Below are 27,815 nucleotides of genomic sequence, written 5' to 3'. Positions count from 1 at the left end.
TGATATATTGTTAATAGCTTTTTATGTGTCTCTTATATCCTTTTTTTGGAATGTTTACTTATTTCATTTTATTATATATATATATTTTTTTATTTCTATATTATTGCTGCTAAAGTTAAAGCGTTAACTAATTGATTGCAAAAACAAAACGATTGCATTAATCATGTATTAACGCAGATTAATCACACTATGAATTTTGAGCCCAGATGATCCTTAATCTGATAGCGGACGGTTACGTTAAAGATTGTGTTTGAGCAATAAACATAACTACGTGCATTAAATAAATGTTTTTGTATGACATTCGGAATATTTTGTTCATGTCAAATTATTATTTTAATTACATTATGCAAATAATGAACGGATTATAAAAAGAAGAGGGTGAGTGTTTGTTTGCAGTGATAAAAAGACGTCCTCATAACAGGAAATGTTGAAAAAAAATAACACATAACAGGTGCACTTGAAAAAAAATGTTGATTAAAAAGCCATTTTTAATCGTGATGAATCCAAATTCAAAGATGTGATGAATCTGATGGAAAAAAATCGATGCAGTATGTATATGAGTTGTGTCCGTTTTTGTCCTTTTGCAGGCGTGAAGTACGCGGTGGGCACCACGTCGGTCACCGTGTCCTCGCAAGGGAAGACGGCCATGGCTGGAGGTCACTTTTTCATTCTTCCTCCTTCAAATTGAAATCAATGCTTCTTTTCTTTTGGGTTTTTTGTTGACACAACTGATATTTTTCAGTTTGTTTTTGTTGTTTGACGAGCTGGGAAAAGACCAAAAACCAAAATGAAGACTACAAATTCAATTGTTGACCAATTGAACACAATTAATTGCTTCCATTGGCAACACGTGATTGAATCCAAAGTGAATATATTAAATGTCATTCATGATGAGTTCATTCAACTTCATCAATATTATTGACTTTGAACTTCATTCAAGTGAAGTTTAATGAAGTCATAGTTTGGATTCTTTTGGGGTTGGGGTTAGGGGGGCCACTCAAACTGCTCCAAAACGTCGACTGCTTCAACTTCATTGGAGGAGAAAACGCATTTTATTGGCTAATCCATTGACGGAGATTCGCTCAGGGTGACAACAAAGACAAATTTACGCAGCGCACACTTCCTGTCCCGCACCTAACGAGTCGTCACTGCAGGTGATGCTGATTGAGGCTATAATAGCTCAATGTGGGCTGCAGGTGGCAGTGTTGCTGTCGGATTAGTTTGGCATGTCGCAGGGTGAAGATGGGAGACGTTGGGACTGGTTGACTACTCGCTAATCCAGGGGTGGGCAAACTGCATCCTGCAGGGGCCAGAGTCCTGCAGGTTTTTCGAGGTTTCCCTCTTCCAACACAATCAACACCATCGCTATCAGGCTTATGCAGGGCTTGCTGATGAGACGAATCAGTCAGCTGTGTTGGAGAAGGGAATCATCCAAAGCCTGCAGGACTCTGGCCCTCGAGGACTCCGCTTGCCCACCCCTGCTATAATCACTGTGTACACTCTAAAAATAGTTCAAAGTAACACAATAATGGATCAAAAATGGAGCGACCCACTTTATGGGTCACCCAAGTAGAGGATTGGTGCATTTTTGCCCATTGTTGGGTTATTTTTCACCCAACTGTTTTTAGAGTGCAGTTGGGTCAAAAAGTAACCCAACAATGGGCAAAAATGGAACCGATAGACTTTATGGGTCGTTTTATACAAAAATGGCCCAATTTTTTTGACCCAAGTCAAGGAGCTGACCAATCTTTTGGAGTTGTTTTACACTAATGGACCAATTTCTTGACTCAAAGTTGGAACAAATTGGCCCAAATGGAGGATCGCTCGTTTTTTGGGTCATTTTTGGAATGTAGGGATTTTCATGAGCTGAAACGATTCCTCAATTTTGTCGGAATCACTACCTTGGGATTTGATTCAGTGGACTATCAGAAGTGTCAAAACCAGGTCCAGAAAGTCAAAGCTCTGCCACAGCTTGGTTGGAACCACAGGTAGGACCAGCTGAGTCGTAAGACAAGTGTGGCAAGGTTTTGACTTTCCGGATCTGGTTTTGATGATGACGATTGTCCGTCAGAAGCTGCTGATGCGGTACCCGTGCACCACGCAGGCCTCTTTGGGCGGCGTCTCCTCCTCCGGCGGTCGCTCGTCTTCGGCGTCTACGGACGGCGCCATGAGCGGCGGTCCGCGCTTCTTCAGCCGCCTCTGGTAGCGCGCCATGAGCGAGGCGTAGATGCAGCCGTAGGCGGCCGCCACCGCCATCATGACGCACACGGTCCCGCAGACCACGCCCGCCACGATCTGCGTTCCCGGAGCCCGTCGGACGCTGGGCGGACGGTAGCGCTGCCGCACGCACTCGTCCGCGCCGCTCGGGCGACCCGGCGGACACGGAGGCCGGCCGGCTTCTCCGGACGGCGACTCCGTGGCGCTGGAGTTCCTGGCGGCGCTCCGCGTGCAGTGGGCGAACATCTCGGCCGGCACCCCGCGCACGTCTCGGCCCAACAAGTTCCTCGGGAGACTGCAAGTCATGGCGTCGACCTGACCGTCTACGAAGAGCAAGGAAGAAACATGGAAGCTTTAAACGTGGGTTTCGACTTTCTGGGGAGTGAGAGGAGAATTTTCCCCAAGGATCAACTCGTAATCCGAACGCCAATTGAACAAAAGCAGCATCAGGCGGACTGTGTTGGAGGGACGGTGAAACGCTTTATTGTGTACTGAACCAAAACCCTGCGATTGGCTGGCAACCAGTTCAGGTTGTATCCCGCCGACTGCCCGAAGCCGGCCGGGTTGGGCTGCAGCACCTTCTGAGGACTAAGCGGTTCAGATAATGGACAGATGAACCAAAACCACCAAATCCCAAACACGAGAACACCAACTGGCAGTCCTCGATGGGTTTAGCGATATTCCGCTGAGCTGTCAACCAACTGAAATGCTGTACTTAGTCCTCGTTTGGCAAAAACCGGTCAGGAACCGGTCACAAGATTGTGAAGATTGCCGTTAAGATTTGGGATTGGATGAGTGAGTGCCCTTCTGCTGCAGGGTTCGCTTGAACAGAAGCTTGGTTGAGTGTGAGGTTTTCAAAAATATTCAATTTGGTATCGGACAAGTTGACTGGTTTTCCCCTAAATGGCGTTAGGATTATGAGGAGGTCCTCAAAACTCAAAACATTTGGAAGGCCTACCTCGGTAGACCATCCACTCCATCCAGTGTTTGAAGGCCCTCATCTTACAGTCGCATTCCCAAGGGTTCCCAGCCAGGACCAGCTGCTTAAGTCCCGTCAGAGGCTCAAAGGTCACCCGCTCCAGGACGGCCAGACGGTTCCTGGCCAGGGACAACCACGACAGCCTCTGGAGTCCGTCCAGCAGGCCCGTCGGCAGCCAGGGGAGGCCGTTGGAAGACAGGTCCAGACCCCGCAGCCGCCACAAACCTTTCAAGACCTCCCTGGTCAGACGCAGGTCCGCCTCATCGCTGGTGTCGGCGGCGGCGGTCAGGCGCGCTCCGAGAAGGTTCGTCGACAGGTTGAGCCAACGCAGGCTGCCCAGATTTGAGAAGGCTCCCGAGGGCAGGCCGGAGAATTGGTTCTGGGAAATGTCCAGGACCTCCAGGCCGGTGAGGTTGCTGAAGTCAACGGACGCCAGGGTGGAGAGGTTGTTCTGGAGGAGGCGCAAGGTCACGCAGCCCTGATCCAGCAGAGGCAGGATGGAGGTCAAGCTGCTCAGGTGCAGACCCGAACAGTCGCTGGCGTTCCCGTGGCAGGTGCACAAGCTGGGACAGCAGCGACCGCAGCCCAGCAGGAGGAGCAGAACCACAACCAGGGTGGGCGCGACGGCACCAACTGAGAAGCAATCACAAGAGTGTCATGGAAAAGTCTTTCTTCACAACTTTTTCGACTTCTGTTTGAATGAAAATTGAAGTACTGAGCAGAAGTCACAACTCCAGTCCTCCAGGGCCCCGTCCTGCATGTTTCCTTCGTCCAAAACAGCTGATTCAAATTGTCCGGATTGTTAACTGGCGTCTGCACAGATCATCGTTTGAATCAGCTGCGTTGGAGGATCGCAAACATGCAGGACGGGGAAACTCCACGACACAAGTTGGTGACCTCTTTACGCAAGCTTTCGGTGCTTGTTGTCACTCGAGGATTTGGACCGTCATCATCATCATCATCATCATCATCTTCATCTTCGCTGTCGTCAATACGCACCAAGAACCTCCTGGTGGTTTTTCTGCGGGTGCCGGTCCATCCGCCTCATTTGGTCCACACGGATCACAGTCGGGAGCGTTTGAGATGAAGACGATCCTGCGGAGCACGCAACAATATTGACAACTTGACATGAGCTTGACGTCCCCCGGCGAGGCCACATGCTAACATGCGTCAATGTGGTGCCATGTTGACAAGTGAAACTTTGGACCTCCTCCCCATTCATTGGCTACTTTCACACTGCAGGCAGACCATCGGGGCCCAATCCAAATTTGGTTTTTTTGGTCAACATTGCAAATCATTTCATGTTTTCGGCTCTTCTTGCGTCGTCTGTTTTGCTAAACACGTTTGTCACCTCTCGGTCGGACGAGCGCCGTCTTAGTGTGCGCGTGTTACATCGGAGACAAATACGATTTGTCCAAATGCCAAAGCGGCCTGGTGGGATTTGAAAACATGGCAATTGTACAGCTGCCGTGAAAAAAAAGCACGCAAGTTTGCATGCTTGACTTGGGTTCAAAGTTCACCATTTGGAACTCGCTGGTCAAGCTACATGCTAACGCTAGCAGCTTGCCCCTTTCCAGCCGAGTGCAAAAAGTTGGCAGCGCTAATCCTGAAATGAATTGAATAATCCTTGCAAGGCTTTTTTTTTTTTTTTTTTTCCATCCGCCACTGAGAGCTGCAGTTGCTCAAAAATCTGCAACGGCCGATTAAAAGCATCATCAGATTAAAAAAAAAAAAAAATCCACTCAGCCGGCCTTCTTGCTCCATTTGGAAGGCGAGCAAGTTGAGTGACGCGGCCCCGAGCGCTTTTCTTTGTGGCCTTTGTCAACACGCCACAAAAGGCTCCAACATGGCCGCCATTGAGCCGCGCCGTCCTCGGAATGCAGACAAAAACGTCTGCCAGGCTCAAAAAGTGCCGGCGGACGTCACGAATCAGCAACCCTCCCCACATATAGGTCGGATGGACGGACGGACGGACGGACGGATGTCACCACAGACACTGCAGATGGATGCGCACTGGATTCCCCCCAAAAATTTGTCTCACTGAGCGGATGATGAAGCCTCACCCGAGTCTCAAACCCGAACTCGACACGACATTGAAAGCACAACTCGCACGTTATTTCTAACGTTTGCATCTTCATCCGACCGAAACGCTCATTTCATCATTTTTTCAAACGCTTGTTAATAATCAGGATTATTCTAAGTTTGGGAATTTTTCATTTGAGTTCGTTTTGATTTCGTTTGTTTTTGGTATTGAGCTGGTTTGAATTACTTTTCTCTTAGTTTTTATTAGTTTGAATCACTTAGTTTTAGTTTAGCTTCAGTATTAGTTTTAGTTTTATTAAAAAAAAAAACTGCATGGGCGCGACGTCATCTGAAGATGTTTTTTATTGGCTGCTGCTCGATGATGTCACGTGCGTGTGACACACTTTCAAACGTACTTAATTTAATCGGGTTCATATCAAAATAAATCGACTTCAAATCACATTTCAAATCATCCATAAAGTCTCATGCATTCAATTCATTACCAAAGACTAAAACAAAGGACATTTTTTTTTGCCATAATTCTAGTTTTAGTTAGTTGTGCAAACATAAAACGTAGTTTCAGTTAGTTTTCATTCTTTAAAAAGCATTTTTGTTTTATTTTATTTTGTTAACAAAATTGTTTTTTTTTTAATTTTTTTTCATTAGTTTTAACTTGTCCAATGCCAAAAAGGTGTCAAAACGTTTTGTAATAATTTGTCCTTCCCTCCCAAAAAATACACAGATACATTTATTTTTTTTAATTGCAAGAACATACAAAAGATTTGACGCAGCTTCTGATGTGAAGAGGTGGCTTATAGCAATTATAGTTATTACCAAAAAAAATGGCCAGCAGGTGGCAACAGAATATAAGAGATCAGCCAGGGCCATGTTGCGACAATCTCTTTTTGTCACTGTTTTCACCAGGAATGTGAATATTGATGAAACTATATTCTAATGCTAATTGTTGCAAAATGGAAACGGATACAAATATACTTTTTTTATGATGAAAGAAGAGACTGTTTTTTATTTTGGTAGCGTGCGTCCATGTTTTTATGGTAATATAACAAAATATTCTGTTGAAAAAAAATCATAATCATACATAAAATGTAGTTTCAGTTTGTTTTTGTTTGTTTTTTTAAAGCATTTTTATTTGATTTCGTTGATGAAATTGTTTTTTGAATTTTAGTTTGAGTTTTTCCGTTACTTTTAGTTGACTAAAATAACCGTGCTCATCACCCAAATTGGAAAGACCAACTCTTGTTTCATTTTAAACCCTCATTTGAAACTGTCGTCATGGCTTCAAATGACACTTTAATACCCCAAAACTTACATTGAAAGCATTTACAGTATTCTTGCTTGAAACCCGAACAGTATTTTGAAAGCCCACTTTGAAGCCCAAAGTCAAGTTTTAAAAGCTTATTTTGAAAGTCTACTTCCAAGCCCAAATCCAAGTTTAACATCCTAATTTGCAACTTAACAATCGTTCGCTACAGACCGATGACATCACACGCTGGACACCCACCATGTGCTGAAGAGCCTCCAAACAGGAAGTGGCCTTCACATCCTCGCCCAGACAGGAAGTGGGTCTCCGGGTGACAGGAAGTGCTCCTCGCCCGCTCCAGTCTTGATTCAATTGCTGCCGCAGCTCAAACATCAGCGCGCTTTTATCGCTTTATTGATGCTCCGCCTCCTTATCCGCATCATCATCATCATCATCCTCCGCTGCCTCACGCACACACAAGCTGCTGCCCGGGGCGAGCGAGCATCATGTGACTGAAGAAAAGAAAGCGAGAGAGCGAGCGAGAGTGCCATTCATTTTGCGTGTTTCTATTTTTAGCCGTGGGCCTGCAGATGTCCTTGGACTTACTGGAGAAGACGTTCTGGGCGATTGCCAAGCAGGTGAGTGCACACGCGCGCACACACTCACAGCTGTTTGTGTGGCAGATGTGCGACAGGCGGAGCTTAATGACAGCTTAAATGAATGAATGAAATGTGCATAAGTTGACATTTTCCTGCTCCTCTTGGTTGCTCGCAGTAAGTTGATCCTCCAAGCCAGAAGGGGGCAGCGTACTCCTATACTTCACTTCTTACAGTGCACCCCAAATTGTCACAGTTTAGGCACATGTGGATTCACCTACTTTGTTTATTTATCTATTGATTTATTTGTTCATTTGTTTATTTTTAGATTTTATTTGAGAAAATACATATTTGAAGTTGATCACCCTTTTTTGAATATCTATATCTATATATTTTTTTTAAATCAGATGTGCTAAACGTTTGTTTGGGGCACTTTTTTGATGTCATCACAAAATGCATTTGTAATTGCCATTTTGAATGTGATGTGTAAATGTTAATTGTCAGTGCTGCCCCCAGAGGCACACTGTGGTACTACATCATCAAAAGTTGACCAACGTGTCATCAACATGTGCTTGATTAATGACGATCATTCATTTCTTTTCCGGTTTGTTTTTCTTCTTTACCAGGCGAGCGACACAGATGTGAGTGTTTCCTGTTTTGTGTCTTTGATGGTGTCCCCAATCCATTGACATCGTTTTGATTGTCGACCTCTTTTGTGTGTGCGTGCGTGTCAGTGTTCAAACGTGGAAGGAGTGTGTCCCCTCAGCTGTGAAAGCGACGTAAGTCACCACGCACGCACGCATCATATGACCGGCCGTATGTCACATGACACACGTCAACGACGTGACGCAGCCTCAAAAAATTTGTCAACTCAAAAAATGTATGAGACGTTTGTGATGGGGTCGTCTGCGGTTCGGATTCAAAGCAACAGGAAAAGACGACGTTAGCATCACATTAGCCAACGCATGAAATTAGCTACAAGGCATTTATGCTAGTAGCATGTTAGCACGTGACGGCGACTCATCCAAAATGAAGCCAAACAAACGACATCACAACAATAACGAAATTTTGACAAGATTCTATTTGATGGTCGAGTCCAATTTCACCAATAATAATAATAATCACAATCTATTATTATGATTATTATGATTATTATTCAGTGATTAGATGGTCCATATTTAATTTCCTGGAGACGGCTCGTAAATTTGTAAATGGCACCCGAATAACGTCTCATGACATGTCACATGACCCGCCCTGACGATGACGACGTGCTGGTTTGCTTTCAGGATCTGAGGTGCTTGTTGGTGGACAATCACGGTTTCATCCTGCTGTCCAAGGAGAGGAAGGAGGTGAGGGGTCAAAGGTCACAGGCCACAAAAAAAGGGGGATTATTTCAAAAACAACATCTGGATGATGAGGGCGGGATTTAGCCAGCTAATCTTTCCCCCTGGATTTAGCCGCACGACCTTCACACTCACCTTCAGCTGACCACGCGCACACACGCACGTGCAGGCAAACGTTATTGACCGCCGCCAACCTATTAAAAGCAATCAATCGATATTTGAGTTTTTGCAGCGCTTTGACGCCACCTGGCCTTTTGTTTTTGTTTTGCAGGTGGGTCGCTTCATGGGCGAGGTGGACGGCGCCGTCATGGCGACGCTCATCAAGATGGGCGTGTACAAAAAGTCAGTTTCCATGGAAACGCAGTTTTTCATTGATTGATTTCTTTTCACTTGACACCGGAAGGATTTCAAATTCTTCATGAATTAAAAAAAAAAACAAAAAAAAACATTTTTGCAGGACTGCAACCTTTTACAATGTATCAAAAAACACAGAATTTTTTTAGATTAAAACCAAAAACATCTCATTGGGAAAATTGTTCATTATTAATAATATAAAGTAATAATAATATTCTAAAATAATTAAAACTTTTTCAAGGGTTCAGAAAACAATTTAGTCAGGAAAGTAAAAAAAAAATGAAAAAAAATTTCAACCTTCCTTAAGTCTTGTTATAATATGTATTTTTTAAATGTTGATATCATTTATTGTTCATCTATGTATTTATTCATTATGACTGTCATGTCTTTTTTTTTTTCCTGTTTAAAACTCATTCACTGCCAGTCATTATAGAAAATTTTTACATTTCCAATACTCACGTGATATTACATTCAATAATTATATATAAACCGAATCTACCAAATAACAGAATAGACTCCCTACTTTTTGTCCCGTCCCGTTCTTTTATAATTGACAGCAGAAAAATGTAGGTTTGCCAAAATACAGCCATTTCTCCCATGGACTCTGAAACTGTGTTTATTTCCTATAAAATGGGGCAATGATGTCATCTACCGGTGGTTGGGCATCAGTAAAGTTGTTTCCAAGTTGGATATTTACAGTGGAGCATGCTCAGATTCGCCCCCATTTAGCACCGCTCTAAAAAATACAATTGACAAGTATACTTGTCAAAGGCAGTGAATGAGTTAAGTGACAGATTTTCCTCATGCATGGAATTTTCTTCATGTCAAATAAATGAATTCCCCTTTTTGCCTTCAAAAGCCAATTTTTTTTTGTGGGCGTTGCGGTTTGTTTTCAGAGTGTCGCTGTTTGACTACCAGGCCATGTGCAAGAACAGCCACCATCACGCCAGCGCCGCTTCCAGGCCTCTGCTCAGCGTCAGTGGGCACGCGTACCTAATCGATTGTCTGACGACGACGACCTTTGACCTTGCGCTTGCTTGACCATGTTGTTTTGGTTTTTATGTGTGTGCGCAGCCTTTCTACGGCCTGGCGGCCATCGTCCGATGGATCTTCTCCAACGCGCTCATGTGAGGAAGCAAAACGTTTTGTTTTTTGTTGCTGATGTTCAATATTTTCAAACAATATGTGTCGATATTTTTGCCATTCGTTGATTTCTGGGAGCCGACCTGCACATTTTGTTTGTGTAAAAAGATTTGTTGTTGGTATATAACAACCTCGTTCAGCATTTTTGGGAGGTTTAAAACATAAATGCATGAGCGAGTATCGATGCCAGTATCAGCCAATGGCAGGCCTCGTTTCAAGTTTCTGATACTCGCTGCCCTCTTGTGGCCGTTTTGCCATCAGGAGCTTAAAAATAAGCAGAATAGAAAATTGCTGTCATTTGAGTGGTCACCATTCAAAAGTTGCTTTCTCATATTATCAATCAATCTTTAAAAAAAAAAAAACTTTAAAATCCTGATGTCATTTATCTGAATTGGTACATGAAAGGGCTATGTCGGTCATTATAAAATGAAAATGAATTTTTTTTTCTATTTTCATTTTGTTTTTTATGTATTTTTTTTTTTCTTTTGGCCCAACTTCGTGTTGGAAAATTTACTTTTTTTATTATTTTTATTTGATTATTTTATTTGTATTTAGGTATATTTATTCATTTGTTTTTGTATTTATTATTATTTTGTTTTATTATAATTTTATTTGTATTTTTTTTACATATATTTTATTTATTTTTATTTTCTATTTTTACTTTTGTTTTGTATGTGTTATTTTTTTTGTTTTGTCCCAACTTGTGTTTAAAAAGTGTTTTGTTTGTTTGTTTGTGTTTGTTTTGTGCGTCTGCCGAAGGTTTGTGTTGGACTTGAACCTGTGCGGTTTGTGGCACTCGGATTACTTTGCGGACGGTAATCATGCTCGATAAATCGTCGTCATCACGTTCCCATCATGCGGCCGCGCCTTGACATGCGAGCTCAACTACTTCTGTGATCACGCTTGTAACTCAAAATTAAAAAAAAAGAAAGTATCACAAATGACGGTTCCATATTGACATGAAGTGAATGTGAAGACGACACACAATCATACTAAATGACTACAAACTAAATTCATCTAAAAAAATAAATAAAAAATCATATGAAATGATGACTCATGTCCCCAAAATATTGAAAAGTTGTCTCGCTCGTATGTCAAGGCAGTGCAGCATTCTGGAAAAAATGGCTCCCTTGTTTGTCCTTTTGTGTATGTCGTGTCATCACTGTCTTCATGTTTTGGCAACTATGACGTCATCATCATCATCATCATCATCATCATCATCATCATGAAAGCCAAGGCCGGATATCACACCAGTGAGTTCATCATTGACATTGTGTGAGAGCGCCACCTGGTGGATTTCGTTGTGCATGTGCGTGCGTTTGCTCACATGCGTGTGCGTGCGTGCGTGCGCGCGTGTGCGTGCAGCTCACAAGCAGAAGAAGGTGGAGGCGGTGGTCCCGTGCGAGACGGCCTACCCGGGCTTCACGTACGACGCGTCCGTCAACGAGGCCAACAGCATCATCAAATGCGGACGATGCCAGAAGTACGCAACAACAACACAAAAACACAAACTCAATGGGATGACTTTGGTTTGGTTGCTTGTTCAAGTCAAAGGACAAAAAGATACAAGTGCAAAAAAAACATGACCGGAAGCTGAAATTGGAATTTCAAATCGTTACTGCCACCTGTGGGCCGAAAATGAAACTGCTTCACGTTGCACACTGCACATGACGTCACAGGAATTCAAAGCCCGAATCCGGTTCAATAACCATCATAAACAACTAAAGTGTTCGACTCATGACATCATCGACACAAAGAAATGATTAGCAGAAAAAGACTTTTTTTTACTTTAGTCAAAATACAGAAAGTATTTGTTGAAAAATATCAAGTACAAAAGTACTCCATTTCAATTTCAAAATCCATTTCAAAAAAGTAAAAGTACTTATCTTAAATATCAATTTAACTGACAAAATATACAAAGAAATGACTAGCAGAGAAAGATGACACAATTTTAGAATCATAATTCTTCTTATTATTATTTTTACAAGACGTGTGTTCTAAAGATGCTTGTTAAAAGTGTCCAATAAATGCTCTTGCGCGTATTTTTGCAGATTTGTGGACAAAAACTCAAAAGGCAATTTTTTTATAACCATTTTGGCCTCCGACATTTTTCATCTTACTTGCTGGGTAAAAACAGCAAAAATACACAAATTATTAAGTATTGTTGTTATTATTTATTTATTATTGTCATTGTTTTTATTATTATTGTATTTTTATTATTTTTGCTTTGATTTATTATTATTATTATGAGTAGTTTTATTATTATTATTGTCATTTTTATTCTAATTATTTCTATTTTATTTAATATTCTGATTTATTATTATTATTATTATTAATAATATTGTCATTATTTATTATTATTATTATTTATTGTGATTATTATTATTATGATGATGATGATGATTATTATGATTAATTATTTTTTATTTATTTTTTTTTGTGCAGGATGTTTGTGGTGCAGCGCGTGCCGGCCAGCAACTTGCTGGTGCTGGTGACGGAGGCCAACTGCGACTGTTCTCGCCAGTACGGCCCAATCCCGCTCGAGCCCAAAGAGATCAAATATATCCTTTCGACGGCCGCCCGACGCCTTCGCGACGGCGACGCCCTTTTCCTTGACGCCGGCCCACATAACGCCACCGTCAAGTGCAACCGCATGAAGTCGCAGAAGGTGCGGCGGCGCCCCGAGTCTTGCCACGCCTACCACCCCAAGGTCAGCCTCCCATTGGTCGGCTCGCATGCTGGGACATTTCATCATTTATCATTTCAAAATTCCTAAGAAAGATTCAAAACGTTCCAACTGAAATGTTTGGGCCGGATGGATGCATGCCGTACGTTAGCATAGCGACTGTTAGCATGCTAGCTAAATAAACGCGAAGGTGTCGTTTTGTGATGTAGCCCCGCCCACAACTATATGTTAGCGATTGTCCAAAGAAGTGAGGCGTGACATGCATCCGTGTTGGCGCTTTCTTTGTTGCCTTGAGATATGAGCAAATTAATTAACGAGTGGGAGCCATTTTTATTTTTTTTTGCTTTGAATGGCAAGTGAAAGTTCGAGTTATGAGCACTTGTATGCTATGTTAGCATAGCGAGCTTGCATATTAGGAAGTGTCTGAAGAAGTGACGCGTGAGATGCATCCGCGTCATTTCATTTCTTTTCAACATTTCAGTCCATTTTGTCATCTTTTCAGCATTGACACGCATCTGCCCTTGTGAAAAATATGCGAGAAAATGTTGTTGTTTTTGTGCGTATCAGGAAAACGCCAAAGATTGCGGCGGCGCATGCGCCGTCTCCCTTTCCATCAGGCTTTTCTGCGCCTGCCTGCTGCTTTCGGGGACCCGCCTCTTCGTGACGTAACAGCAGCAAGGGGCCAATCAGGAGGCAGCCGCGCCGGGGACTGAAGCGGGAAATTAATTTTGAGGCGGGAGGGGGTGAAAAACTGGAGACGATCGGAGGAGGAGCTTCCGGTGGATGTTGACAATAACAGTTAAGAAGCGACTGATGACATTTCATGGGAGCTATGGCGCCCTCTGTTGGATACATTTCTTCATAGCCTTTACGTCTCAAATAGGCTTCATGTTTTACTTTTTTTTTTTTTTTCAAACCCCAAGAATTTATTGGAAAAAAAAACAGGGCTTGACTTCAATAAATTCAATATTTTTTAAAAAATGAAAAAAAAAACAATCGGCCAGTAGGTGCCAAACTATGCAGGATTTGGTCCACTGTCTATTTTTTTTTCTTGTCATCACTTTATGCAAACTATTTTTGAGTAGCTAGAAAATTGCAATCAATAAAAAGAATATATTTATATCATATCAAGTTGAACGTGACTGACGTTCTTCTCTAGCAAACCACGCCCCCACAGCTGCGTCAAGATGCTTGTGCTCGCCATTCAAATGCATCGTCAAATAAATGGAAGCTTCTGGACGAAACAGCGTTGGACGGCCTCACCCCGCCCGGCCAAAAGTGGCCCCAGCTAAAATGTCAGCAGGACAAACAAGCATTCCGACGTTTGCCTCAAGGTAAGAGCCTGGAAAGTAGCTATAATGGGCTAGGCTAAAGCTAGCTACAGCCCGTTAAAAGTTCACTTCCGCTCTACAATCAAATCGTCCACAAAACTGCGCAAAGGAAACCTGCGCAATCTTAATGATTGATGGAAACATGTTTCAGTCAGTGTGCTTTTTTTTTTTTTGCCATCTTTACATCATACTGGCCAAGTTGATCTTTAAGATGGTTATGAATGTTAGCTGGGTCACTTGATGACCTAGTCGGTAGATGACGCTGGGTCTCATGCGAGGTTATTTTAGCTAACGAAACCTAAACAAAATAAATTCAACTAAAATTGAAAAAAAAAAGAAGAAGACGTGTCAATGTATGTTATTTGTAGATGGTTGTTTTAAAATATTTTGAAAATAATATACTGTATATAGAGGGAGTATTCGACTTGACAACGGTGACGCCCAGTCAGCCATTTTGGCTCCTCATCTGTCATAGCCTGTCAAGACGAGATCTGCGTTTTCGCTCAACTATGGAAGGCTTATGAAATAAGATTAAAACAATAAATGTTTAGTACAGGAGGAAACCTGAATATATATTTTTAAATTAAAGAATAAGAAGTGTAATTTAACAAATGATGCCGCTGTCAAATGTAATATTGGGTTGTAAGGAACTGAGGTCCTCAAAGCACCACATAGCATCCACTTGTTATTTATTTATTTATTTACTTGTTAAAAACTAGTGAGCATCCCGCCTCAGCCTTAACTAACTGCCTACGATTTGTATACGTCTCATGTGTACGTACGCCGGATAGTTTAGTCTGCTGGCGAGGTGGGAGTAACAAGATGGCCGCCCTGTCACTGTGACAGCTTGCATGGGCGTGTATTCAGCTATGGGCCATCCAGTCATATATACAGGTCAGTGGCGGTGGCATGTTAGCATTAGCATCAGCAGATGTAAATGAGCCAGTTTCAATTAGCAACATGACATATTGACACAATGTCAGTTTTAGCGAATCTTGTCACTTTCAATTCTTAAAAAAAAATAACAAATTCACATTTGTGAATTAATTCAGACATAATAATTTGGGTTTGTGTGATTTTTCTCATGTCCAATGTGTGCATCCTTAGCTCAATAATGTTGTAAAAAAACAAGGCAATGTGGCTAACGCCGGCGGTGGTTGGCCTAAATTTGTACTTTTGACACAAAATTCACATTTGGCTGCACTTTGACCTTTGACCCTCGTTTTCCTGTAAATGAGAGTTTTCGGTCTAAACTTGGGTGCGATGAGGCCTTTTGCCAGGATGCCGTGTGACTTCCTTCATCTTCCATTTTGAGGAATGACAACAAGTTGCACTTTGTGAACTGGGAAGGAAAACAACATGCAAAAACCAAAAAAAAAGTCGTCCATTTGGCTGACGTCCGTCAATGTCACACGGGGACGCTCCGCCACAACGCAGGATTAGTTTCCTGCAAGGAATCGAAACAAGATGGCGCTTGTGTCGAGTTTTAGGAGCGAGCGGACGAAGCGGACGAGGGATCCGTCGACCAATCGGAAGCCTCGGCCTGCACTTCCATGGGGTCCAACTGAGGAAAGACCACCAAACACAACCGCTGGCCCACCAACGTCGCCGTCTCTGCATAAATTGGAAAAAAAAAAAAAGTATATGTCAATATTTCTAAAAAAAAATATTCATATATATATAGAAGTTCATAAAATGAATTCTATATTCGGCAGGCAATTGAATTTCAGTGTGGTAAAAGCCAGCGTTTCCGTCCACCAGAATGGTTTGACCCAACTTGTCATATGACACCTGTCAATTGCTTGAAAACTTTATTTAAAATTCAGGGAATTATTTCTTTTTGAGGACAAAGCTTCACTATGATTCCAACAGATGACACTTTGTTGATAATGATCCATATGTGCACAAATCTTTATTTATAATTACATTATTTATTAATTGAATTCTTTTTTAAACTTTTTTTTAATTTTTTTAGTTGTATCTATTTTTTAGTTATATATGTATTTCCAAATAGTTTGAGACCTCATAAATACAAATAGGTAAGGATGTCCCGATCACGTGATCGGAAACCGAGTCCCGATTGCGTCATTTTCAGCTGATCGGTATCAGGGTTTTCATTTTTGGCAATTTTGTTTTATTATTATTATTGTTATTGTTATTGTTATTATTATAGGGGCTAGAGAGCAGCAAAATCAGCCAGCGGTAAACATATTGCCAAACAAATTTTTTTTAATATTTTATTATTTTGTGCACTTGTGATGACTTTTTCAGACGAGGGAGATGAGATTGGTGGAAAAGATCGGTTCATTTTGAAGGGATCGGCCGATCACCGATCTTCCAAAATTAAGGAAATCGGAGCCGATAAATCAGCCCCAATCGATCGGTGCACCCCTAATTGTAAAACACTGAACAAAATAGGTGAGCTCATGAACGGCTCCTTTGAAAATAAATCCGATTAATCGACTCACAGCACAAGCACCAAAAGTCCTCCAACAATAACGACCATATTAGTCGTTTTACCACGTACCAAAATACGACCACGAAGTGTTGCATATTGTAGTTTAGCAAAACTAAGATTCGAACCCGGATCTTGTGTGCGTCCATTACTGAGCTAACCGTCCAGAAACAATCTTGGCGTTTGTTTTTAAGTCTTGACATTTGTAGTCAATACTAAAGTAACCACTAGACGAGTCGGGTAAGCACTCGTCCTTGGAACAGACGTCGGGAACGCTCTCGAGTGTTTTTGGGCTATTTAACATGGCCACTAAAACATGCAAGACTCGGTCGTAAATTGTCACTTTTTGAAAACGCGGTCGTATTCGTCGGAGGACCGTCTCGAAGAACAGTAACTTGCTTTTGTTGTCGTCACGGCGACTCACCAACGAAGCGGTCGAGGCACTTTGCTTTGGGCCTCCAGCGCACGCCCAGGAAGTAGACGGGCACGCCGGTGAGCATGATGAGAAGACCCACGCCGCACACCAGCGGCTCCGAGTGCAGGCTGAAGCCCAGCAGCAGCGCCCAGAACGTCAGGTAGCACACGGGCACCAGCAAGCGCACCTGCGGGGAAGGATTGGTTCAGGAGATGAGCCGCCAGCGGAATCCAAACGCGTCCGATATGACGCTCGAGTCGCGATGGGACCTTGATGGGCCGCTCGAGGTCGGGCTTCTTCCAGCGGTAGAAGAGCAAGCCGGCGATGGTGACGCCGTACGACAGGTAGTTGATGAAGGACACGTAGTTGATGAGGTTGTGAGTCTCGCCCATGCACAGGATCACCATGGCGGCCGCGCACTGCGAGCGGCAACAACGGCCGTCAGACGGGGCGGCGAGTGAAAAGCGCGGCGGCGAGTGAAAAGCGCGGCGGCGAGCTCCGACGTACGCAGACCAGCAGAGCCGGGATGGGCGTGCACTTGTCCACGTGGATCATGGCCAGCAGGCCCGGCAGGTGACCTTCCCTGGCGCCGGCGAAACACAGCCTGTCGCCAAGGACGGCCGTCAGCCGGCGCTCGCGTGACGCCGCGCCAACGGGAAGACGGCTCACCTGGAAGAGGTGAACAGGTAGCCGTTGATGCCTCCGAACGTGGACAGCGCCACCGAGACGGGCATGATGACGGAGAAGGTGCCCAGCAGCTTCCCTCCGAACGTCTGAACGAGAAGATGAGGTCAGTGAGGACGCCTCCAAAACGAAAAATGAGCAGTCAGCGACTCGGACCTGCACGGAACAGGATGAGGGTCAGTGAAGACAGAAAAACCAAAAATTGGCAGGATTGTCACTTTATTCGTGGACTTTAGAGGGAGAATCAAGTCGGAATTGTGACTGGAAAACTTTTTCTCTCTCTCTTCACTGGCCCGAATCGTCTTCTGCTCGACCTGCTCATGTTGCCACAAATGTTTGATGAGGATCACGCATGCGGTCCGGCATCATTTCCGTCACTGCGTGTGCAACATGTGAAGTGCTGCGTTAGCATGGACGACTCACGACGGCGACGGCGTTGGACGAAAGCAGCTCGTCCGAAGACATGGCCGAGAAGTAAGCCATGTTGGTGAGCGTGTAGACCAGCGTCACCAGCGGGATGGAGATGTAGATGGCGCGAGGGAGGTTCCTGAACACACCGACCCACAGGAACAGACCGCAAACATCAAACGGACAACGTCTGCGCGGAGGCTGTCGCTCAACCGGGTTGCGATCGGCGACCCGAGCCGAAAGGAGCCAATTGGAATTGGTGGAGATGTTTCTCCTTCTTCGCTTCCAGAATTGGCTGGATTGCAAATCCAGGTCCAGAAAATAAAACGGGGAACTCGAGCCACAGGTGCTCCTACTCAACAGGTGGAGACCAGATTATTGACCTGCCGGTTGGTTGAGTGGAATCACCTGTGGGCTGAAGCCAACCTGTGGCAGGGTTTTTGCTTTCTGGACTTGGATTCCCCAAGCCTACAAATGGAACATGGAAGAAGAACATTTGAGTGATTCCAAACCGTGATTCCATCACCGTCAGCGATGGCTCTCGCGAGACCCGCCTGGCTCAGGTTTTGCTGCCTTTTGCACTGAGCACCAGAGAAATGGCTTTCTGGTTCCGACAGCAGACAACTTGAAAATATTGTGCTGCCTTTACTGCCTTCCAGATGGGGCAGGAGGTCTGGCGGAAGTTGATGACAAAACTGTCCAGCACTTGCCCAAGCATGGAAAAGAGGAGGTCTCAAGTCCAGTCCTCAAGCACCGCAGTCCTGCATGTTTTCGATGTTTCCCTCCTCGATTCAAACTGACAACCATCCTGATTGTTTGGGTTGGCCGTTTGCGGAGCAAAACATGGAAAACATGGAGGACTGCGGCTCTCGAGAACCACAGTTTGAGACCTATGATCTCAAAGATTTACACCAGGGTTCACCAATTCCGGTCCTCGAGGTCCGAGGTCCTGCAGGTTTGAGGTGTTTCCGCTCACGAGCACACCTAATTCTCATAATCAGCTCATCAACATGGCTGATAACGATCCTGATCTTTAGTATCAGGTGTGTTAGTAGGCGGACACATGGACAACCTGCGGGTCTCCGGACCTGGAGGACCAGAATTGTGAACCCTGCTGTCTAAAATCCAGTCGGTCATTCACCACCAGCATGAATAACCCCCAAGAAGGGAAGCTTCCACAGAGCTTTTTGGATGAACGCTAAAACCGCTTCAACTAACACGAGACCCGTTGCCTTCAAGTAACAATGGCGGCCGTCACCTTCGGGGATCCACCACCTCCTCGGTCACATAGTTGAGGAAGTTCCATCCGCTGAAAGCGAAGGAGGCATGCAGGAAGGCCAGCGCCATCTGCCCCACCGAGGGGGTCCGGTCCGTGGAGAAGACCGCCTGAGGAGTCAGCGCTTCAAAGTTCCCTGGAGGGCAACAGGAGAAGAAGTCGGCAATAGATGGTCAGCGGCCGGCGGTCTTCCTGAGGCGAAGACGTGAGCGTGAGCGTGAGGAGAGAAGGTTTACCCTTGAAGATCTGGACCAGACCCACCGTGATGATGAGGCCCAACGCCAACAGCTTGCCCACCGTGAACACGTCCTGGATCCTGGTGGCCATGCGCACGCTGCAGCAGTTCACCCACGTCAGCAGCACTGCAAGTACACACATGCAAACGCGTCCACGAGACTTCCTGTCTGGACTCTCGCATGCAAGCGGCTCTTCCGAGTGTTCCCGGTCCTGCTCGCTCAATGGAGGTTTCTCAGTCAAGTGGGTTTTTTCCGAGGTCATCTGAATCCAGTCCTGCTCTCCCTTGTTCCTGCTTCGCAACTCCCTTTTGGCTCCGTTCAGACTGGCAGCCCAAATCCGATTTTGAGCCCATCCACATTGAAAGCGGAACACAGTCGCAAAGCACCTCAAATCGGGTTTCTGCGGGACGGTTTGAAACCACGTGTGGAGGTGCTTTCATATCCGATTTGAACAGGATGCGATCAGCTCGAAACACTCGGAACGGATTTGGCCGTCTGTGACGTCACTCTACGCCTGCAAAAACCAATATGGCCGCGCTGTCGGGATCCAATCGGTTTGCTGCCCGGCATGCTCGGCAATCAAACGCCTCGATGGCTCCGCTGCCCCGCCCACTCCTCTCCTGCTCAATGAGAAATTTGCCGACAGTTTAGATTACTTGTGCGTGCTCAAGCTGGTCTCGCGACCCCGTCAGTTCTTCACATGCGCAACCGGAAATAGCCAGTTAGTGCGAGGCCGAAGTCATGGAAATCGAGTCGAAGGAAACGGCTTAACGCTTGCAAGGAACGGGAAGTCCGCTAGACCTCCTCCCAAAGACGTCAAACGCGACACGGACTGGGTGGCGCCTCCGTTCCGCGTCGTTGCCACAGCAACCCGTCAGGTGGGTCCATCATGGGATTTGGATACTTGCTCAAAACAGTCGGCCCTAAATATCCGATTTGAGGAGGAATCGGATTTGCCTGCAGTCTGAACGTCCTCGTCCAGACCTCGCGTCACAAACGCTTTCTCACAATCCTTTGGAAATACGTGTTGGCGTTTTCAAGATGGCCTCAACAATATTCCAAATTGCCATTTTGGTGTTCCCGAACGTGAACCTTCTTCCGACCCCAGCTGGAACATCAATCAAAGGATTTCTGTACTCTGCACAACTTGGCCTCACTCCTCCACCCCCTCGCAACATGCTAACTTCCTCCTTCTAATTCCTCATCTTGACTTGCAGCCTTCCTTTGCTCCCTCGTTCCCTTCCTGGACCCCCGACTGGATCCTGGACCCCATCCATCATCGGCCTGTCAGATGTTTCCCGTCAGCCGTGGTCGTCCATCGCGGGTGTTGCGCGGTAGCGGGCGGGTCTCCGTGGTTGGAGGAATGCGCGGCGCTGGCTGGGGTCTCATCCATCAGTGTCACGCGCTCGGCTCTCACGGTGGCCCGGCTCTCCGGCACAAAGAGGCGCTTGTCAGCCCGGCCGGACGGATGGTTTCCGTTGCGAAGGCGCCAACCAAACGTGAGCGGCCGCAAAGCCCGCAAAGCGCCGGCGCTTCCCTCCCACCTTTCGCTGCCGACAAAACTTTTCAGCCGTCCGAGCAGGGACGCCGCGTCTGCAGCTAGCAATTAGCTCGCAATTAGCTAGCAATTAGCTGAGGTGCGGGACTCCAGCCAGGACCAGGAGGCACCTCGGAGACGCTGCCCTTTATTCGCTCCGGGTGGCTCCACATCGCACTTGATGCTACTGAATACCAGAGGTGTCAAATCCAGGTCCAGGAAGTTCAAAAACTAAAAACCTCGCCAGCGTTTGGCATTAGCCACAGGTGCTTCTACTCAACTTGCGTCGTCGACCTGCCGGATGAGTCGAGGCACCAAAAGGTGGCAGGGTTTTTATTTCCTGGACCTGGATTTGAGACTTCGGCTTATTACCCATCCTGCTTTCAACAGCAGCCCAAATTTGCCAGAATGCCTTAAGAGTTCCTTCAAAGTGAAAATTGTGGCCGATGTCGTCTTTCGTGGCAGCCCGATTCTTGCTTGACTGTGACTCGATGGTACAAGATGCTTCAATACCTTACACTCGTCGGGGAGGGGCAACGTCGGTGGCCGAGGCGACTCACTCACGCAGGCAGGCGGCCGACAGCGCTCGCGTGGCGGCGTACGGCGGCGCGCACTCGGCGAAGGCGGGCTGTAGCACGTAGCTGGAGAAGGTGAGCGCGATGACGGCCAGCGTGGTCGGGTACATGATCAGCACGGCGCTCCACAGCAGCAGGAACCTGCGCAGCGCAGGCGTTGGGGAGGGTCGCCATGGAAACCAAGACCAGCAAATCAACAGCATGTGGCGTTGCAAACGCGACTGACCCCAGCAGGCCTCCGAAGATCTCGCTGACGTAGGCGTAGTCGCCGCCCGACTTGGGGATGGCCACGCCCAGCTCGGCGTAGCACAGCGAGCCCAGGGCGGCCACGCCCCCGCCCAGCAGCCACACCAGCAGGGCGGCGCCCACCGAGCCCGAGTGCTCCAGGACGCCCTTGGGCGAGATGAAGATGCCCGAGCCGATGATGTTGCCTGCGGGGGGGAACGATCGGTCACATCCACCGTTTGCAGCGTCCATTTTTATGCTCCAAACTTGTTTGCTGTGTAATAACTCCCACATAATCATTTCCGATTTGAACCGTTCCAATTTCAGCAAGCTTAAAAAATTCACGCTTTCGGCCGTGTATATTTTCACCTTAAATGTCAACTTTTCCACATTCATTCGTTTTCAATGGGACTGAGGCTGGACTTTTGCCCCGCCCACTTCCATACATGCAACTGAGCATCATCATTAGCGGCTCAGTGGCACATTTGGTAAAGTGGAGTGAACAGCAGGTCCCGGGTTCGAATCCCACCTCCGAGTGTACCTTGCAATTATGCTAATACATGGAGACCAACTGACTATCATACTTTTCCATCCAAATGAATGTGGGGTGCTTTCAAATAACACTTTCCATATAAATGTCAACTTTTTTTTACAAATTCACGCCTGCCGGGCTCAAGTGTTCTTTTCATTCATTTATCTTTTGACTACAATTAATACTTTGTCATGTCCACATCATTTATCTTTCACTTGACCTCATAAGCATTCGAGCTATTTGCATTCAGCGTTTCACGCAATTTCTGCAGAAATTGCACTTCGTCGAGTTAGTTTTTGTGTTTTCTACAAATATTTAAATTTGAAGAAACACAAAACACACCCAAAAAATCTGTCAACTTCAAATCTTGTCCTGCTTTTGAATGAAGCTACACGTCACTTTGTAACGCTAACCAATAACGGCAATATCGTTGTGCTATTACGATATTAAAATATATCGTCAAGTCATGATATCAAAAGCAGCACATCTGTTCAAAAAAAAAAAAAAAAAAAAAAAAAAAAAAGTCAGGTTGATTTCCATTTGTGCAGTTGTAGCACCCTCTGGTGGCCAGTTTTTTTTTAGTGCAGTTTAATTTTCACAAGGCATGTTTTGGCCCTTCTATGTCTCAAATCCACATAAATGGTCCAATTTTTTTTATTTATTTTTTTAAGAGCTCAGAATTGTTCATTAATTAACCTGAAAGCTAATTAAAAAATCCCATGACCTTTCACCTTAACCGGATACTTGAGAGTCGTGAAGGTCAGGGGACCAGAGGAAAGATCAAAGGAAAGAAAGATAAGCAAAGTGAACGTAATATGCTTGTGAAGCGAGTCAATATGTGGAGGAACTCAATTATTATTATTAGCAAGTCTATGCCTCAACGTTAAGTTTTATTACAGATTGTATGTTTATATGCATTGCTGTTATGTATAAAAGCAATATTTTTTATTTTTTACAATATTGTGACCTTTTTTTTTTTTGTATTGCCAACCTCCCCACGATCATTAAAAAGAATAAAAAAAATAATGACTAAATAAATACATTAAATGAAATCATAAATTAAAAATAATTCTAATTTAGTAAATAAATAAAATAAAAACTAATTCTAAAATAAATGGATGAATAAATTCAAATAATTGAAAATGAAGTTATGGCGACCTTCCTCGTATCGCGATGTTTGTACGATTGATCGTCGCACCCCTAAAATTTGCACACCCGCCGTCGGTCGATCGGTCGGTCGGTGGTTCCGAGCGCGATCATCCTCGGGATGACGACGGAATCGAGCGCTTTGCTGCTTTGGTCCGCTTGACGCAAACGTTGAGCGGACGAAAACGGCGATCGAGTAAGGCCGATTTTCACCGATGATGATGTTGCAGGCGCTGAGCAGGCCGATCTCCTTCTTGAGGGCGACGCGCTCGCGGACGCGCGTCCTGTCGTCCATGGCGGCGTCCTGGCCGATGCCGATGCCGATGCCGATGCCGATGCCGATGCCGGTCCCGGTCTGGCTGCTGTGCTCTGGTCCGGTCCGGTCCGGTCTGACGCTGTCTCTCGCTCGCCATTCAGACCTCCTGAATGGGCCGCGCCGCTCGCGTTGCGCAACAGCCTCACGCCGCTCGGGCTTGAATGTTAAGTAGTCGCCGTGAGGCCTTCACGGACGTCCCACAATGTTTTGGAATTTTCATTGGAGTTTTGTCTTACTTCGTTTCAGGATCAATTTCAGTTTTATTTGATATATTTACTTTTATTTTATATAGCCTGGATGCAATTTGAATTCCTTGCATAAAAATATAACGATGATAATAATAATAAAAATAAGAATAAAAATCCAAATTGTTTGATATAAAAAAATAAAGTGGTGAAAATAGTTACTTTGCCTGGTAATGAGTTACTTTAATTATGAAGTAATTCAATTACTAACTCAGTTACTTTTTTAAAGCAAGTACTGAGTAACTAGAACTAATGACTTTTTTTTAAAGTAAAGTTCACAACACCAATAATAGTGAACTTTTTTTTTTTTAATCTTATGATTTAAGGAGTGTTTGTTTTATTTTTCCTTCCCTCAAACGTAATCTTGTTTTGTACAGATTATAATTTTGTCATTTTTCATTTGAGTTAGTTTTGATTTTGTTTTGACTTTTTTTTTTTTTCAATGGAGTTAAGTTTTAATTAGTTTTCTGGGTGGTTGTGTTAGTTTTTAGTACGTAATTGTAGTTTTTAAATAAATTTTTAGTTGAGTTTAAGTTAGTTTCAGTATTAGTTTTAGTAAAAAAAAAAAAGTGTATTACTTGTGCGCAATATAAAAATGCAATTCATCTGAAGCAGTGTTCATTTTGACAAGAGATTTTCATTCAGTTTATTGACTAATAAAGTTTTCGTCATCTGATTTGACCCTTGTGAGGAATAAGTGGTCAAGAAAATGGATGGAAGTTTTCGTCATCTGATTTTATTTTAGTTTGAATCCAATTTTAGTCTACGAAAAAAAGCAAATTTAGTCAGCAGAAAAAAGAGCAAATGTAGTCGACTAAATTGACAGTTGAGTCGATATTTTCCTTCAGAATAGATTTCAACTTTTATACAGAAACTGATAACACGCCTATGTAGTAGTTTTTTGTTGTTGTTGGGGGTTTTTTCCCTCCAACCCGCTTTTGCTTCCTTCTGTTTGGATTGTGTGAATTTTGGTCACTCTTTTCATTTTCGTTTTGTCATTGAGGAAATTGTCAGATAATTTTAGTTATCGATGTGTAACGAACGGCTTCGATTGTAGTTTTTGCTTCATTTTCGCTATCTAATATGTCAACACAATTTTCAATCCTTGCAAGCTGATTGGAATCGTGTCATTATTTCAAAAAAGTACAAATGGAAATTTCCATGATTGTGTTTCAAAATTGCCAAACTCGTTTGTCACATCCATTTTTTTTTTTTTTTTGGTGTCATCTTTATTCAATCAGCAGCACAAACAAACGCCGACTTGACGTCAGCTCGGATGAAAAAACATTCCGGCTTTAAAATGAGCAAACATCGATTCATTAAACGGCGTTATCGTTTCGCTTGTTTGTTGACTTTTTTTTTTTTTTTTTTTCCTTTCCCAGTGATTGATTCGGAAGACGACAAACGACCTTTGCCCTCTGTCTTGTTTGCAGTGCATGTTGGGCCGTCCGTCACAAAACTTTCAACTCGCCGGCAGGTAAACGCACTTTTTTTGTTTTTATTCTTCACGTATTTGGATCTTCTGATTGTTTTTCTTTCATGGCTGTCAATTTCTCATGTGCTGATTTCTCACACGTGTTGATTTCGGATTCGACATGGCAGCGAAAGCAATCATAAATGTTGTTATATAAATCTGAAAAATGAAGAACAAATGGCAAAAAAACAATATAAAAATCACTTTTTTTTTTCTTTTTTTTTTTGTGGACTCACAGCCATAAAGATTTGAATGAGCAGCAGAACATTTGACTTGACTACGCACAGAAAAACAAGTCCATTTTTTTATGTAATTGTATTCATGTGGAAAAAGAAAATCTTCAAAAATAGGTGAAAAAATTGTTTTTCATTTTAAATGACATGAAATCGGTCAAACCTGAGTCAGTATGTCGCAATTTGCTATTTTCTGAAGTGGCAAATTTGTGAGGAAAAAAACATTTGTCAATTTGTGAATTTAGAAAGTTTTTGAAAAAGTCGCAAATTTGACACGTTGCGAGTTTGTGGTGTCAGATTTGTGAGAGAAAAAAAACTGAGAAACTTGATTTTTTTTTTCTCGCAATCTGCCACTTTATAAACGGGCAAATTTCTGAATTTGTTTCTCTTTAGAAAGTGGCAAATTTGCCACTTTTTCTTTTTTTTTTCTCGCCATATTGCCCTTGAAAAATAACCCAAATATTTCCGTGGCCCAAATCCGCCGTTGTACTTATTGAAGATTTGGTGTCACAGAACAAAAAGGTGTTACTTTTCCTTTTTTGTGTGCGTGTTGATTTCTTTTGTATTTGTTGAAACGCCAACGGATCCGTTCATCCCAAATTAGCAATCATCGGTTTGGATCATCGCGACGGAACGTTTTGTTTTGTTTGTTTTCCCTTCCACAGGTTGTCGTTGTCGTGGTGTCGGATGACGTCATCGCGCAGCCCGCTGAGCACGCGCGTGCTGAACACCAGCGACGGCGTTCCGGCGACCCGCGTGGCCCTCAGCCTGCATCGAATGGACTCGCGGCTCAAGCTGTGGAAAATGCTCAACGTCGGGTACGCTCGCTCGGCTCCCTCTAGTGGCACGCAAAACAATCACCAAATGAAATGTTACCATAACTTATTGTTTCCATTTCAACAAAGCCATCTATCAATGAAGATGACTTGATTTGACAGCAAATAACGGCTACAACACTGACACTTTTTTTTTTTTTTAAGTTCAATAATTAAAGAGGCACTATTTAGTGACAGAAAAAACAAATAAATCTGTTTTTGGGAGTGAAGAACAAAGTATTGAAAAACGTATTTATACGTCTTTGGGTTTGAATGAGTTAAAGACAAAAAGTCTTCTTGAGGGCTACATTTGATTTTTATCTAGTACACGCTCATTCAGAGATTCTATAAAATAATAATAATAATAATACTTGTTGTTGTTGCTCAATTGCATTGTACATTGTAAATGGAAAAGGAATAAATCCATTTTATTCTTTGTCTCCTCCTGGTATGTGTTCCACTCGAATGACACGTTTCCAAGACCCCATTTTGTTTGTGACGTTTGTGACATTTCAGGACGACGGACGAAGATGGCCGCTGCGCAGACCTGATCAGCCGGGACGCGTTCGTCCCCGGAACGTACAAGTTGCGCTTTGAGACGGGCTCGTACTGGAGCCAGCTGCGACGCGACTCCTTCTATCCCTACGCCGAGGTCACGAAAGGTCGAGCGCGTTTGTTGACGGCCGGCGCCTCGTGGCTGAATCGTGTTTTCCGTGTGCCGCAGGTGGTGTTCACCGTCGCCGATTCCATGCGAAACGTTCACCTGCCGCTGCTCATCGGCCGCTTCTCCTACAGCGCGTACGTGGAAACGTGACGAGGGACACGCTTGCACATCGTGCGCCTTCAGCAATACAATTTGATCGACTGCTATTTGGAGCCATCACAGCAGCGCAAACACAATCGTCCAAATTGCAGACTTTGATCTTGTTAGTTTCGTCACATCTTTTGCAAATGAGCTTGATTGGATGTAAAATTGCACAATTAAATTGTCATTTCCTCTTGTGATTATTCTCCATCGTGAATTTATTTTGAATTTCAAATGTATTTTGTTTGTCAGAAAACAAGCATTCGATATCTTACACAAAATGATATTTCAATCCAAGAAAATACAAAATGTGAAAAGAAAATAGCTGCTTTTTCCGTTGTTGCCAGATGACGTTTTCCCACAGGGATATGAGGTACTTGCGGGTTTTTCCGGGTTTTTCCACACATCAGCTTTGCGACGTGGGCCACCCGCGTCCCAATTCTTGCGTTTTGTGCCACTCGGTCGCACGTTCCCGTCGACGGGTGCGAGTGTTCTACTGTGTGTGT

General features: G+C 44.1%; 4 protein-coding genes across 9 annotated transcripts in view; 2 read left to right on the top strand and 2 right to left on the bottom strand.

The window, feature by feature from the left end:
* The window catches only part of cacna2d4b (calcium channel, voltage-dependent, alpha 2/delta subunit 4b), a 34,302-nt gene extending 20,574 nt beyond the window's left edge, over positions 1-13,728 (top strand). For 2 of the 5 annotated variants that reach the window (XM_077517854.1, XM_077517853.1), the window contains 14 exons: positions 588-656; positions 7,056-7,117; positions 7,702-7,716; positions 7,810-7,854; positions 8,362-8,424; positions 8,690-8,760; positions 9,669-9,747; positions 9,847-9,899; positions 10,675-10,730; positions 11,148-11,168; positions 11,281-11,398; positions 12,361-12,481; positions 12,548-12,625; positions 13,169-13,728. In XM_077517854.1, the coding sequence (XP_077373980.1) occupies positions 588-656; positions 7,056-7,117; positions 7,702-7,716; positions 7,810-7,854; positions 8,362-8,424; positions 8,690-8,760; positions 9,669-9,747; positions 9,847-9,899; positions 10,675-10,730; positions 11,148-11,168; positions 11,281-11,398; positions 12,361-12,481; positions 12,548-12,625; positions 13,169-13,270 (953 nt within the window). In that variant the 3' untranslated portion in view covers positions 13,271-13,728. Of the gene's footprint in view, positions 1-587; positions 657-7,055; positions 7,118-7,701; positions 7,717-7,809; positions 7,855-8,361; positions 8,425-8,689; positions 8,761-9,668; positions 9,748-9,846; positions 9,900-10,674; positions 10,731-11,147; positions 11,169-11,280; positions 11,399-12,360; positions 12,626-13,168 lie in introns of all 5 variants that reach the window. The other 3 variants (XM_077517856.1, XM_077517852.1, XM_077517857.1) reach the window with 3 other exon arrangements.
* Positions 471-6,944, bottom strand: LOC144016571 (leucine-rich repeat and transmembrane domain-containing protein 2-like). Of its 2 annotated transcripts, XM_077517860.1 has the most exons (4): positions 6,741-6,944; positions 4,196-4,291; positions 3,176-3,829; positions 471-2,540 (listed from the first exon to the last, which is right to left on the bottom strand). In XM_077517860.1, the coding sequence occupies exons 2-4, from the start codon at positions 4,242-4,244 to the stop codon at positions 2,068-2,070; spliced, it is 1,176 nt and encodes a 391-aa protein (XP_077373986.1). In that variant the 5' UTR covers positions 4,245-4,291; positions 6,741-6,944; the 3' UTR covers positions 471-2,067. The 2 variants fall into 2 exon arrangements, with proteins under 2 accessions (XP_077373986.1, XP_077373985.1); XM_077517859.1 differs by lacking the exon at positions 6,741-6,944 and having other exon boundaries at positions 4,196-4,440.
* A 42-nt stretch (positions 13,729-13,770) lies between the features above and the next one.
* Positions 13,771-27,509, top strand: urahb (urate (5-hydroxyiso-) hydrolase b). Its single transcript, XM_077517861.1, has 5 exons — positions 13,771-13,935; positions 25,365-25,459; positions 26,355-26,507; positions 27,021-27,156; positions 27,229-27,509. The coding sequence occupies exons 2-5, from the start codon at positions 25,419-25,421 to the stop codon at positions 27,316-27,318; spliced, it is 420 nt and encodes a 139-aa protein (XP_077373987.1). The 5' UTR covers positions 13,771-13,935; positions 25,365-25,418; the 3' UTR covers positions 27,319-27,509.
* Positions 14,505-23,750, bottom strand: slc7a10b (solute carrier family 7 member 10b). Its single transcript, XM_077517858.1, has 11 exons — positions 23,635-23,750; positions 21,745-21,949; positions 21,508-21,659; positions 19,407-19,532; positions 19,153-19,306; positions 17,910-18,033; positions 17,472-17,575; positions 17,310-17,406; positions 17,072-17,221; positions 16,812-16,989; positions 14,505-15,546 (listed from the first exon to the last, which is right to left on the bottom strand). The coding sequence occupies exons 1-11, from the start codon at positions 23,714-23,716 to the stop codon at positions 15,419-15,421; spliced, it is 1,500 nt and encodes a 499-aa protein (XP_077373984.1). The 5' UTR covers positions 23,717-23,750; the 3' UTR covers positions 14,505-15,418.
* Positions 27,510-27,815: the final 306 nt, after the last annotated feature.

This window comes from Festucalex cinctus, chromosome 3 (genome assembly GCF_051991245.1).
Source record: "Festucalex cinctus isolate MCC-2025b chromosome 3, RoL_Fcin_1.0, whole genome shotgun sequence".
NCBI classification, from domain to species: Eukaryota; Metazoa; Chordata; class Actinopteri; order Syngnathiformes; family Syngnathidae; genus Festucalex; species Festucalex cinctus.
This window is presented reverse-complemented; position numbering and strand designations above follow the sequence as displayed.